Source organism: Nerophis ophidion, linkage group LG11 (genome assembly GCF_033978795.1).
Source record: "Nerophis ophidion isolate RoL-2023_Sa linkage group LG11, RoL_Noph_v1.0, whole genome shotgun sequence".
NCBI classification, from domain to species: Eukaryota; Metazoa; Chordata; class Actinopteri; order Syngnathiformes; family Syngnathidae; genus Nerophis; species Nerophis ophidion.
In genome coordinates this window covers 37828279-37843113 of record NC_084621.1, presented here as the reverse complement: position 1 = coordinate 37843113, position 14835 = coordinate 37828279, and the positions used below count along the sequence as shown (strand labels likewise).

The following is a 14835-nucleotide window of genomic DNA, read 5'->3' as shown; positions in this document are numbered from 1 at the left end:
ATTTCCTTCTTGCCTGTCCTCTGCCTCGACTTGTTCCGGGGTCACAAAGCCCACTTTTGCAAAAGTCCTTTCCTCCGGTTTGGTAGCAACATGGAAAATAAAAGTGGTCGTTGTTTGAAAAATCATTAGTTCCTGCTGCAACAACAATGTGGATGTCGCTTCAGTCGCCATTGCTTACAACTACAGTAGAACCTCGATTCAGGAACACCTCATTGGATGAACTTTTCCATTTAAGAACCTTGAACCGAATAAAAATATGTTTTATTGTACAAACTTCAATGGGCTCCCTGCGCAGCCATTGTGTGCCTAGCAGCACATTCTTTGCAGGAGGGTTTAGTAAACTCTGGTGCTCACTCAGTCAGCACAATAGCGCTGTTTTCTGTCTTTTTTATTTTTTTTACAGAATTTTCCAATTTTGCTAGGTCAATGTGAGTCCAAAGAAAACGAGCGACAGGTGATGTTTGGTTTGAAACATTCAGGAAGTATCCACACCGTTGTCGACACGGCCCACTCGTGATATTGCTTTGAATTTTGTTATGAAATAGTTGATCTATCACCCCATTGTTATGTTTGTTTTTATATACAGTTTTGCATAATGCTTGATTTTGTGTTTATAGTGCTTACTAAACTATTGCCTTGTCACGGCTCTGACTCATTCATACTTTTATCGAGAAATTTGTTTTACTATAAAACTTTTCAATATGTAACTTCTGTTTAAGAATTAAGTAAGTTCGTAAATCAAGGTTCCATGGTACTACACACAGGAAGCTAATACCTAGTCAACAAAAGTTGTGGTTGTTCACGCAAGGGAAGGGCTGGGCGGTATGTCGGTATTACAGTTATCCATCCATCCATTTTCTACCGCTTATTCCCTTTTAGGGGTCGCGGGGGGCGCTGTCGCCTATCTCAGCTACAATCGGGTGGAAGGCGGTGTACACCCTGGACAAGTCGCCACTTCATCGCAGGGCCAACACAGATAGACAGACAACATTCACACTCAAATTCACACACTAGGGACCATTTAGTGTTGCCAATCAACTTATCCCCAGGTGCATGTCTTTGGAAGTGGGAGGAAGCCGGAGTACCCGGAGGGAACCCACGCATTCACGGGGAGAACAAGCAGACTCCACACAGAAAGATCCCGATCCTGGATTTCAACCCAGGACTGCAGGAACTTCGTATAGTGAGGCAGACGCACTAACCCCTCTTCCACCGTGAAGCCCGTATTACAGTTAATACAGGCATATTCTAGAAAGAGATATATTTGAGAAAATAACGCCATACCGTATCTTTTGTTGTGCCTTTGTTACGTCTGTTTGATCTTCTCTGCGCCTGACGGGCATCCTCTTTGGCTCAACCCCACTCCTTGCTTGTGTGCGTAGGCTTCTCTTACGTACAATGATGCAACACAACAAACTTTCCCAAAGAATATGGCGCCGACTTCTCGACTCCCGTTTGCGTTCGAATGCCTCCTCCACAGCAGCCTCCCAGGGAACAGTGAGTTCAATACGCAGTGAGGAGGACCAGAGCACAATGTCTGGTCTGATGTTTGACATGGCTATCTCTGAAGGAAAGCAGAGCTTTTGATCAAGATCCACCGCCATTTTCCAGTCACGAGCCCTTCCGAGCTAGCCTTTGGTGGACTCTGCACCTTCTCGGATGAACTCTCTTGTGGCTGTAGGATGTACTTTTGGCGGGGGAAGGGCATTGATCTTCGCTCTTCTGGCCTCTAACGTGGCTGCTAGGCACTTCAGAACCTGGTTGTGCCGCCAGGTGTAGCGCCCTTGTGACAGACTTGTCTTGCAGCCAACGAGAATGTGTTTGAGGTTAGCTGGAGATGGACAGAGGGGGCATGTGGGGTCCTCTCCATACCACTGCTTGAGGTTGGAGGGGGAGGGAAGGACATCATAAGTGGAGCGTAAGATGAAGTTGATGTGACCTGCCTCCATGCCCAACAGCTCCCTCCATGAGAGCTTTCTCCTCTCAACTCCTTCCCAGCTCATCCACTGTCCTTGCTTAACTTGTGAGATAGCCTTTGCACATCTTGCTGCCTGCTCATACCGACGTACCTCCTCTACAACCAGCCGTCGTCGCTGAGCTGGAGCCGCAGTATGCCACAACGGTCTGCTCTCACTAAGGCCAAGGCCTCCTCTTCCCTGCTGCACGAGGCCAATGATGTCTCTGTGCCTAAGATCCTCCTTTGCTTGCAGAGTAGCTGCCACTGCAGTCCATTTCCTTCCGGTCACCAAGGTAGGAGTTGTTTGGGCAACGCATGGGTCACGAGACTCTGTTAGTGTCATTTCCAGTCTTACCTTTGCACACTTAAACTCCTCTACTAGGCTGGAAACAGGAAGCTCCAGAACACCTCTTCCATACAGTCCGATGTTACTGAAGCATTTGGGAAGACCCAGCCACTTCCTAGCAAATGCGCTAACCATCCTCTCCAACTTTTCTACCTTTGTGGTTGGTACGTCATAGATGGTCAGAGGCCACAAAAGCCTGGGTAGCAACCCAAATTGGAGGCACCACAGCTTCAACCGGCCAGGGAGCATGGTCTTATCGATGTTTTCAAGGCCAGTTATCGTATCCTGCTTGAGCTGGTCCACCTGCCCCGTGTCCTTGAGGGTGGCATGATACCAACGCCCAAGACTCTTGACAGGCTTCTCAGACACTGTTGGTATAGCCTCCTCACCCACACAGAATCGATGTTCCATCAGCTTCCCCTTCACCACTGAGATTCTTCTGGACTTGCTTGGTTTTATTCCCATCCGGGCCCACTGGATGTTTTCTTGCAGTTTGTTCAGCAGCCACCTAGCACACGCCTTGGTTGTGGTGAGGATGATCATATCATCCATATAGGCTCTGATGGGGGGAAGACGAAGACCGGATTTAATCTTTTGACCTCCTACCACCCACTTAGAGGCTCGGATGATGACCACCATAGCCATTGTAAAAGCAAGAGGTGAGATGGTACACCCTGCCATTATTCCTATTTCGAGTCGCTGCCATGCTGTGGTACACCCACCAGTTGTCAGGCATTGCTGTAGGTCCTGGAAATAGGCTTTGACAAGACCAGTTATGGAATCCGGGACACTGAAATAGTGGAATGCCACCCAGAGGAGATCATGAGGAACTGACCCAAAGGCATTTGCTAGGTCCAAGATGTTAAGCTACTCCTCAGCTTGAAAGTGTCTCTGCCCATACCCCGTGCAGACTAAGTTAGTGTAGCGGCTGGGTGGATGAAAGAGTAGTTTCAAACTGAACAGCCGGCTGCTTTCACCATAGTGAGTGAGTAGAACCTACTCAGTGGCCTAGTGGTTAGAGCAGTGGTTCTTAACCTTGTTGGAGGTACCGAACCCCATTAGTTTCATATGCACATTCACCGAACCCTTCTTAGTGAAAAAATAAAATACAACTTTTTTTTTAATTCAAGACAAAGTTATGTGTTTTTGGTAACACTTTAGTATGGAGAACATTTTCTAAGTAACAAACACTTAATTTAGAGGTTATTGGACACTCGGGGAACCTATTCTAAGTAACAAAGACTTAATTTGGAGTTATTTGGTTAGGGTTGGGGTTAGAGGATTAGGGTTATAATGAGGCAATGTCGAATTAGGCATTAATAAGTACTTAGTAATGACCAGTTAAGAGCAAATATGTTACTAATTTGCATGTTAATAAGCAACAATAATTGGTATATATGTTCACCATATTCAAGTGTTACCATGTTTTATTACTGGTGCACAAAATGAACCGTGCATGAACTCACAACAAATTACACACCTGCAAATCAGTGTGACTTCTGCTATTGCTGTGTCCGTAATACGCCGATAGGTAGAAGTTTTTATTGACACGATGAATCGGGTGTGTTTTGACCGCTGCCGAACACTTGATGCCGACTCACCGAACCTTTAGGGTTCGATCGAACCCAGGTTAAGAACCACTGGGTTAGCGTGTCCGCCCTGAGATCGGTAGGTTGGGAGTTCAAACCCCGGCCGAGTCATACCAAAGACTATAAAAAAATGGGACCCATTGCCTCCCTGCTTTGCACTCAGCATCAAGGGTTGGAATTGGGGGTTAAATCACCATAAATGATTCCCGGGCGCGGCACTGCTGCTGGCCACTGCTCCCCTCACTTCCCAGGGGGTGTACAAGGGGATGGGTCAAATGCAGAGGACAAATTTCACCACACCTAGTGTGTGTGACAATCACTGGTACTTTAACTTTAACTTTAGAAGCTACATCAGGCCTGGGCAATTATTTTGCCTCGGGGGGCCAAATCTAGGGAAAAAAATGTGTCACAGGGGCCGGTATATCTATTTTTAGGAACACTAACACAAAACTCACAATAATGTCTGATTGAATGCTAAATCGTTATGACAGACAGCCAAAAAACGGAATGGAATTTTAAATGTTTTTACTGAATGAGAATGTACATGAAAATAAAAAAAAGTGGGATTTACAATATTAACTATGAACGATAAAAGACTGAAAATTGACAACATATGAACGTCGCACCTGCTCTCGTTCGACATATTTGACAATCAAGCGAAACGCAACAAAAATGCAACAAAACACATTGAAATATGAACGCGAAAGGTAAAAAAAAAAAAAAACACCTACAAACTGATGTATCTGATTTATCCCTGAGCTTTAGAACTTTCTTGTAAAAATCTCCTTCCGTGTCTGTCCCCGACACCCGAATTTCAGTCTCACGCTCTGTGGAAACACTCCCCACCCACACTGTTTGGTGCCTCGTCTGAGCTACTGTGACTTTAGATTACCATAGTAACTAAATAGAGTACCATAGTAACTAATTAGATTACCATAGTAACTCATATATCATGCAAAAGCGCAGATTCCAACTGTTTAAATACTTTGTATAGTTCGAGACTTACGGTCATTTGAAAACATCACTGCACATCATAATGGCAGCTACAGTTGCCATCTGAAATATCTAAACAAATTATTTGGGAATGTCCTGTGGGCCAGATTGAAAAGCTTAACTGGCTGCATGCGGCCCCCGGGCCTTATTTTGCCCAGGTCTGAGCTACATCTATTCCCGCGCACAAGTGTGAGGCAATAAACCTAACGTTAATTAACAAAATTTACCAAAAACTTCTTTGATATAGTAACAGCTAACCAATTACTTTCTAAGAATAAACACGTTACGTTACTACTTACAACAAAAAGTAATTTGAGTACTCGCAACACTGGTTTTCTAACATAAAACACTTTGGCAACTTTAAGAACTTTGCATGTTTTGTTTAAGACAACGATATATATCGTAAATTGCTATTCGGCCTCAAAATACTGGGATATCAGTCGTGGTCCATATCGCCCAGCCCTACACAAGAGTATATTCCAAACTTACTGGAATCATATAACAGGCAAACGGTATGGATTATGTGATTGCCGCATTTCAGGAACGCCTGCATCTCAAGGAGGAGCGTACCAGTCCGAGACGCTTTAGAGGGCGCTGGGGGCGGTGCCGCACGAGATGGAAGCGTGGTTGACAAGGCAGCTTGACGATCAGGCGGTACTGTGACTCTAAGTCAATTCGTTATTTTTCATTCTAAATTAGTGGCAAGAACTTAGACATGTTAGTGTTTTAAAATATGTTTAAGAAGTGTCAAATTATGCAAGTTATTATAGAGCTTATGTAGAATGTGAAAAATAGACACTAAAAACAAGGATCTATTGTATATTGCATGTAAACTGTTGAACTAATGTTAATATATTCATTAACACATTTAATTCTTCTTCCACCTAAACGTTAATGATAAATTGTGCAACAACACTCTAAACAACAACCCGCGCACAGGAACAGCGATAAGGGGAGAGGGAAAAGGGACTAAAATACGACATTCCCACCTAAAAAGACATGCTATGTACAGTGATTGTGTATGTGCTACATGTTGAGACGAGAAAAAGGCTTCAGGTCGTGACAAATTTGGCATTCGTCTCCACAGTGACATCAGCTGAGCGACGGCGCTCAAAAGAGGTAAAAGGTCCTGCACGTTCACCTGAGCCTACAATCGCACACGTCACTGCTCGTCTTCGCCGCAGTGCCAGGTCAGCCTCTGCTCGTAGAAGTCAATGACTGCCTGGGGACACCTGGCGCTTGCTTCATGGGCCGACAGCAGCGCCACGTCGCCCGAGTTCTTCCTGTGAGACGACACATAAAAAAACACGAACTGGATTATTTCTGCAGCTTGTTTTTTTTTTATTAGCATGAGGCAAATTGGATTAATCAAATTGAGCTGTTTTTTTTTTTTTTTTTGTTTACTCAGGAGAAAAAAGGTGTCATGTTGGATAACAAATAATAATATGCTTTGTGACCTAAGTATGTGAAACTGATTTCTAAGCACTAACTAAATTTAAATGATCAAAACAGTTCTTGATTTCTAAGCATGCGGGCCTTGGTGGAAAGAGAAACCAAAACCCAAAAAATTATTCTTAATTCCTGTGATGCAAACTGTCAAAATGAGGAAACAGGGAAGTTACCATTTCACCAAAAACACCAGCTCTCCTTTTCGGTCTGTGGAGCCGATGATGCAGTCCGGCTGAGGGTAAGCGCTGTGGTCGGCGGGTGAGTCTGCATCGCCCACGCCGTCACCATCGTAGTGATGAGTGTGAGTCTGTGACGGGGACTGCATGAGGACCAGGAGAGAAAAGTACTGTCACATATACACATTCTCATTAAAAGGGGGTTCATAATCTTCCCAATTTTGGCTAAAAAAAACGTATTAATTTTATCAATTAATCGAACTTTATTTATATATTCATGCACAGACAAATTGCAAGACAAAGTGCTTTATGTGAGGGAAAAAAGATGCTTAGCTAGCATGCCTGCTCCTACTTTTGGTGTGTGACATGTTTAAGAAATGAAGAATTATTTGGCTGTAGTGGAGGTGATTACTATTAACTTTGGGGAGTGTCTGTGTATGCAGAGAGATAATTAGCTGCTAGCCTGACAGCGGGGGGACTAAAAACAAATACACTGTCAGTCAGAGGGGATCAGTGTTTGTGATCGCCATTAGAAGGCATTAATCAGCAATGGCAATTATATACTTCCTAATTAAAATCATCCAATACTGAACGGTGGCCGATTAATCGGCACATTTCTAATATTAACACAATGTTTTGTAAAAATATGATCGATATCTATTACATATTAATCTATTTAGTGTTGATAGATGAAAAGTGAGTATTTTGTTTGCTGAGTGGAAATGTTTTGTTTGATTAAAGTGGGGAAAAAACAACAACACACGTCCCTCCACACATACTCACAATTTCCGTCTCGTCTGCCATTTCTTCTTTAAGAACTAACCCCTGCTCCACTTCCTCATCAACGCCTGAGAAATGATTCCTCAGGAAGTCCTCGATCAGTTCAGGACAGTCCAGGTTGTCCTCGGGCTCCCACGTGTTGTCAGCGCTGTAACCGTGACGCACAAAGCGGAGGTGAGTGCATCATAGGTAACGGTTACCTGACAGGGACATCTCCTTTAATGCTCAGTGATAATCACAACAACAATAATAATCCCCAGGCGTCAAAGCAACCTGAACAAGTGCATCATAAGTGCTTTGATTGGCTACTAATTACAAATAACCTCATTATTTATTGGCACAGTTAGTCCACGTGCACACTGGCCATGCTATCACAATTTTAATATTCAACAAGTCAGAATTTTTTATTTTCTGTTTATGATTTTGAAGAAAAAGTCCCATTATTTTGAAACCAGTGTTGATACTGGGAAAAGTAAGAGCACACCCGCCTCACACCACTCTCACGGTAAGGTCGGAGAAAATATTACTGCATTATTTACTTATTGTAATATGTTGTTGGCTGTTTTAAAATAGATACATGTCTATCTGTGTTGGCCCTGCGATGAGGTGGCGACTTGTCCAGGGTGTACGCCGCCTTCCTCCCAAATGCAGCTCAGATAAGCTCCAGCATTCCCGCGACCCCGCTAGGGACAAGCCGTATAAAATGGATGGATGGATGGACATGTAAAGCAACATGGGGCACCAAAAGAATTCTCCTCCTCAAACTGTAGCATCAATATCTGATTTTTTACTGTCTAGTCTATCCATCCATTAATTTTCTACTGCTTATTCCCTTCTGGGTCACGGGGGGTGCTGGAGCCTATCTCAGCTACAATCGGGCGGAAGGCGGTGTAAACCCTGGACAAGTTGCCACCTCATTCAATGGCCAACGTAGATAGACAGACAACATTCACACTCACATTCACACACTCGGGCCAATTTAGTGTTGCCAATCAACATAGCTCCAGGTGCATGTCTTTGGAGGTGGGAGGAACCCACGCAGTCACAGGGAGGAAATGCAAACTCCACACAGATAGATCCCTAGTGCAGGATCGAACCCAGGACCTTCGTATTGTGAGGCAGATGCACTAACCCCTCCTACACTGTGATGCACAGTTTAGTTTAGTCTTTATTTGAAGAGACAATCCACATAAACATGAAGCTCAAATACAGATATGTTTTACACCGCGCCCCCATCTCCCGAATTCGGAGGTCTCAAGGTTGGCAAGTGTGCTAATACTACAAATACTATAATGCTCTGCGGTTGTTTTGGCGTGCCAGGCATGCTCTCTCCTCTGGGTCAGTAGCGATCCGCGTTCTTGCGCCACGCTTCGGCTGAAAGCTAGCCGGCTCACCCCGCCTCCCCGAGCCGCTCTCCCAGACGTGCTGCGGCCTCATTCTACAACTGTCAGTGTCACTGTGTTATCCCTACCAAAAATGGTGAAAAGGAAGAGCGAAAAAAGAACTTTTCTGGACAGGTGGGAGACAGAATATCTGTTTATATATGTAAAAGACAGACCTGTCTGTCACGTTTGTGGAGCCAACGTGTCGGTAACTAAGGAATACAACATTAAGGGACACTATGAAACGAAACACCAGGACAAGTACAAGGACATGAACACGACTCAAAGGAGCCAGAAAATAGAGGAGATGAAAAGAGGTTTGCTTTCACAACAGTATATGTTTTGTGTGTAAATGTGTATCTGTACTGTTAAACTGGTCACACAAAACGGTTGATGGTTGATTATATGACCGAAATAAATTTATTTCATTCATTCATTCATTCATTGCGTGTTCCATATTCAGTGTTAAAGCAAATCAGTGTAGCAAACAGAGCAATAATTAACGTTTCATTCATGCACTTTCTCTTGCTACTTCAAGGCTTGAATGTTCGATTCAATCATTATTATTTATTTTTCAAATGTATTATTAGCCTGTGGAAAAAGCTTATTTTGTTATTTACCTCAGAAGGCTGCACATAGAAAAGAGGCATTCCATTTTTATTTAAATTTGATTTGATATGCCATTGATATTTTTTAATTATTATAATTAATATTTCAAACTCTATTTTGCATGTCACTATAAAGTTATATAAGCCTCGCTTGTTCAATATTCAATGCAAAACTTGTTTGGGTCCCTATTAAAAGGTTAATTTTTTTAACCTTAGCCCACGGCTTTGTTCAGTTTTAAATTTTGGCCCACTCTGTATTTGAGTTTAACACCCCTGCACTAACAGGTTGCATTATTTCATTATTAACAGATATATTTGGAAAGGACGACATTTTATATTCCATCCATCCATTTCCTACCGCTTGTCCTGTTCAGGGTTGCGGGGTGCTGGAGCCTATCTTTGTTTACAAAATACATTGCTGCCGTTTTCTTAATGTTTAATGTAAGTCTGCAGTCATGTAGCCATCAGTGCTCATCTTGTTTGAAACATTCAGGAATAACAAAGTTACATATACTTTAAATTGTAAACAACAAAATACAGTCGGCGCTCACCACATCGCTTCACTAAATCATAGATTAAATAAAACCAACTTTTTTAAAAGCATATGCTACATATTTTTCCGTCAATTAAATGTTAAATGAGTGTGTATTACAGTGCAGTATTTGTTAAATGTTATATAAATTATGTTTTATCGATGTTGTGAAGCTAATTGCCAAATCACGTTCTTTTTCCTGTTTCCTGTAATGTTTGTCTGATCTTGAATGGGATTGTGCTGAAAATGTCTCTATCTTCACTGCGACAATCCTAAAACTTAACTTTTGACACAAAAACTTTTGATGGACTTCATCCTCAACCCCTGCCTCATCAATAACACATCTCCACATTAGTGAGCCTTTGGCGTGAATCATAATCATAATCAGAATAGTTTTTATTGCCATTGTTTGAGAACGGGTTCACAAACTAGGAATTTTTCTTGGTGCAATCGTTCAACATAAAACACACATAACACAGAATAGGTAATAAAAAGAGCTGTAACTGATATATCAGATTTTGTTATAGTTCATGTTCTATGTTCATGCAAACTATTTTGATGCAAAAGGGTATCAATAACGCAGCTTAGGTTGTGATCCATGTGGAACAACAACATAGACATGCAATGCCAACTGTTAAAGAAATTACCCAGGATGTAATACGTATTTCCACGTCATGGCCGTATGCCGACCTTAACAATGGCGCTTGGAGGGTCCTTCAGGCTAGTATTGTACAACACAGTAGACCACACTCAAGGCTACATAGTTGGGTCAAACAATTGTAAAGGTGACTATATTCGAATTTGTTGCACACTAATGAACATATAACATATAAATGTGCCAGATTGTAGCCAAAAGTTAATTTCCATATGTAGTGTCCGGCAGGTTGACAGTATATACAACAAGATCCATAGGCCCCTTCTCCACCAAGGTTATCCAGGGTAAATCCCACCTAACCTTATCCTTGTCCACACACACACAATGGTTGTTTAAGACCCCCCACCCCCCCGTCAGCTGGTGCAACGCGACCGAGTACGCATGCGTGGAAAATGCGCACGTCATAAGTCACCTCCAGTGTTGCTTTGTGTGCAAGTTCTTAAATTAAATTGAACTTATCTGAACAATATCCAGTGTTGTAGTATTTCAATTAACTGCAACCCAGTGTGCTGTGGGGTCCTATTGTAGTGAATCACATCTGAGCCATCATAAATTAATTAAATATTTAATGGACACGTGAAAGTAAACAATGTGATAAGGAACATTTTATCTTCACCTTCATTGTCCATTCCTTTTTGGTGACTTTATATACTCTGGAACGAGACGTTGAGTCCGCAACATACATGGCGGACAATAACTGATACAGTCTCCTTTGCCAGTCCAAAAGCATTCGCCCTTTTCCGTAGTCTTCCCTCGACGGCCAGTTAATACTAAGCACGCTCTACCTTTTTTTTTTTAATCACATCCACGGGAGCCCGCATTTTCGTTGTCTCTCCTTTCACAAATGGACAAAGTTTTTTGGTAAGTAGAATCACAGCTGACCTGGACATTTGAAAGTTCTCTTGCCGTCCGAGAAGTGCTGTATCCCAAATAGCTGCAATCGCTTTCACAAGCGAAGGACAAACTTGCCTCCATATTTCCAGTGATTAGCTCCAAGTTATGAAACCGTTTTATCATAAAAACAAGTACACAAATGTTAGAAAGCACCAACATCAGAATAAAAGAGTGAAATACGGTTGTTATTTATAATTTAAAGGGCTCTAATATTTTTTTTAAAGTAATTTGAAGGCCGTTAACAGTTTTTTAATGCTCTATGAAAATATTAATTTGTAAAAATAATAATCATACTTTACGGAGTTACACAAACAATTACCGTGGTAAACGAGGGACGATTATAATGAACTTAATGACAAAAAAAGCATTTTGCAAATAAAATGCCCTCTTTGTGGGTATAATAATGATGTGTTATTAAATTAAATAATTACCCTTCAGTAAATGTGTTTTTTTTATTTGTTTTAAACATTCTGTTTAAAATAAACATCCATCCATCCATTTCCTACCGCTTGTCCCTTTTTGGGGTGGCGGGGGGTGCTGGAGCCTATCTCAGCTGCATCCGGGCGGAAGGCGGTGTACACCCTGGACAAGTCGCCACCTCATCGCACTAAATAAATAAACATACCGTAAAATATATGTACAGTTCATGTGTTTGCAGTCTCTGAATATATTATTCTAATCTTAAGTACTTTTTGTAAGGGGCGCAGGAAGTCGGCAGACCCGTCAGCGATCCTGTTCTTTCTCCCTGTAATGTTTGTCTGATCTTGAATGGGATTGTGCTGAAAATGTTAATTTTCCTGAAGGAACTCTCCTGAAGGAATAAGTAAAGTACTATCTATCTATCTAGTGCAGTGGTTCTCAAATGGGGGTACGTGTACACCTGGGGGTACTTGAAAGTATGCCAAGGGGTACGTGAGATTTTTTTAAAATATTCTAAAAAAAGCAACAATTCAAAAATCCTTTATAAATATATTTATTGAATAATACTTCAAGAAAATATGAATGTAAGTTCATAAACTGTAAAAGAAATGCAACAATGCAATATTCAGTGAGGACAGCTACATTCTTTGTGGACATGTTCCATAAATATTGATGTTAAAGATTTCATTTTTTGTGAAGAAATGTTAAGAATTAAGTTCATGAATCCAGATGGATCTCTATTACAATCCCCAAAGAGGGCACTTTAAGTTCTATGTGTAGAAATGTTTATTTATAATTGAATCACTTGTTTATTTTTGTAAAAGTTTTTAGTTATTTTTATACCTTTTTTTCCAAATAGTTCAAGAAAGACTACAACAAATGAGCAATATTTTGCACTGTTATACAATTTAATGAATCAGAAACTGATGACATAGTGCTGTATTTCACTTCTTTATCTCTTTTTTTTCAACCAAACATGCTTTGCTCTGATTAGGGGGTACTTGAATTAAAAACATGTTCACAGGGGGTACATCACTGAAAAAAGGTTGAGAACCACTGATCTAGTGTAACACTTCAGTGTTGTGCATGTTTGCGTGGATGTTGCAATGTCATCATCCATCCATCCATCCATTTGCTACTGCTTATTCCCTTTTGGGGTCACAGGGGGCGCTGGCGCCTATCTCAGTACACCCTGGACAAGTCACCACCTCATCGCAGGGCCAAGACAGATAGACAACATTCATGTAAACATGAAATAACAGCAACTCACTCAGTGAAGCCTTTCCACTTAAGCAAGTACTCTACTTTTCCATTGAAGATTCTACGTCGAGTTATTCTCTCCACCGCAAACTCCTGGACAATAGTAGATGTCTCCTCCGTCTTCCTCTGCTTGACTGTCTGCTTCTTCCTCATCCTGTCCCACACAAAAAGACACAATGGAAACATGGCAGACACGATGTGATGACAAGTGCGTGTGTTTACGTAGAGCCACATGAAGGATTCTACCTGAAAATTGACCAAAGTGGCAGGTGAACATGGCAGTTAGTAGTTCCCACGCATGTTGTGATGGGAGTTAGCAACGTATGTGTCACGGGTGTGACTCGTGGGGAAACACGAACGTACGCTTTATGTGCTAACGCGGTCGTCCGCTTCGGGTTCGTTCGGGGGTTCGAGTCCGGGGAGAAGTAATGAACACTCTGCGTCCTCCTCCGTACCGCTCCGAGCAGCCAGCAAACCTCTGCGGCGTTTTTCCATGCGAGGGGCAACTCTTTGCTGCGATCAAAGATGGCCGTTTGGACACTCGGAAGAAGGAAGTGGTTGTCAAAGGAAAAGGTCATGCCAGGAAACGCCAGAAGGGTCTCGCCGCAGACGCAGACACGCTAAGTCGCGCCCACGGGGGTGACGACAAGGGAAGTGAAATGTGTTTTTTTTTATTTTTTAATTGAACAACAAACATACATTATTAATTCACACAAAAGATAGCGATAGAGTAAAAATACTAAAAAGAAAAAAAAAAAAAAAAAAAAAAGACAAAACGGGCTACTTAAATCACTCTTAATTTTTTATTTTTTTTTAATATATCACTTTAAGGGCTTTTCTACTCTTAATCATTCTCCAAGACGACCCATTAAGCTAATTATAAGATGTAGGCTTTACTTTCATGAATCGACATTTATGTATAAATGTTTTGCCTGGAGTATAATTATGTTGACAAACATTTATATGTTACAATCGTTTATAAAAAAAAATAACACATTTGATCTATTCTATAGAGAATGAGGACATCTAAACCCTAACAATAACTTATTTTCAGCAGTATTTTACTTTTGATTTCCGTGTTACGTATTGTCTCTCCAGCTTCACTTCCGGTTTAGCTCCCCCTGCGGGCATGTCCACTTACCTGTCTTGGTCATGTCCTCAGTGGTCGCTGATCCGAAAGTAGCTCCGGGTATGACACACAAGCGACATTGCGTTATCATATTACTAACTGGTCACATTTTTAATCTAGCTTTAATATAGCTAAATGCCCAAAAATCCGACAGGATATTTTTTAATACGACTGTTATTGTGAGGAGAAAAATAGGGTTATTATTTCTATTATTAATTTTTTTAACTTCAATGTGTCTCATTTGTGTCCATAGTTGTGTTTCAAAGGAGGGATGGTGGTGTGCACCCGTCAACGTCCAAAACCTCCCCCGGAGAGGAAATTTCAGATCTATGATTGACAGCTCTCTTCTAGCCAATAGCCAAACTGAACGATTGTGATTGGCTACAGCAAAACACGTTGCCTTACGTTGCGTCGACCATGATTTGCATATTTTTCCCACCAGTTTTAAGACCAGCCACTAAAGGGCAGTGTCCACCCGTGCTCTAATTGTCATCAAGGGCATTGCCACTGTAAACAATGATGCACCAATAAATATATTTTGAAAAAAAATCTTCAAAGGTAAAATTGTTGACAGCGCTTGTATTGCATCCAAATATGAAGATTCCAAAAAAAATGTGTGCAAATTTTTCCAGCCATCCCCAGCGATATCCTACTAGAGAAGGCAC

The 14835-nt window shown here is 41.6% G+C and overlaps 1 protein-coding gene across 3 annotated transcripts; it reads right to left on the bottom strand.

Annotated features, from left to right (window-relative positions):
• Positions 1-4400: 4400 nt before the first annotated feature.
• cbx3b (chromobox homolog 3b) lies at positions 4401-14479 on the bottom strand. Of its 3 annotated transcripts, none has more exons than XM_061915829.1 (5): positions 14183-14479; positions 13052-13195; positions 7294-7438; positions 6508-6653; positions 4401-6168 (listed from the first exon to the last, which is right to left on the bottom strand). In XM_061915829.1, exons 2-5 carry the CDS (start codon positions 13192-13194, stop codon positions 6048-6050), a joined length of 555 nt encoding a protein of 184 aa, XP_061771813.1. In that variant the 5' UTR covers position 13195; positions 14183-14479; the 3' UTR covers positions 4401-6047. The 3 variants fall into 3 exon arrangements, with proteins under 3 accessions (XP_061771813.1, XP_061771812.1, XP_061771811.1); XM_061915828.1 differs by lacking the exon at positions 14183-14479 and adding an exon at positions 13405-13691; XM_061915827.1 differs by lacking the exon at positions 14183-14479 and adding an exon at positions 13288-13681.
• Between the last annotated feature and the right edge of the window lie 356 nt (positions 14480-14835).

What these genes read in the sequence shown, in the direction of transcription:
- cbx3b (XM_061915827.1), bottom strand. Translation starts at nt 13,619, where the DNA reads ATGACCTTTTCCTTTGACAACCACTTCCTTCTTCCGAGTGTCCAAACG. An exon ending in AAGTGGAAAGGCTTCACTGA is followed by an intron (nt 7,439 to 13,051) that starts GTGAGTTGCTGT and finishes TCACGGTTACAG; the next exon opens with CGCTGACAACACGTGGGAGC. An exon ending in CTGGTGTTTTTGGTGAAATG is followed by an intron (nt 6,169 to 6,507) that starts GTAACTTCCCTG and finishes GTCGTCTCACAG; the next exon opens with GAAGAACTCGGGCGACGTGG.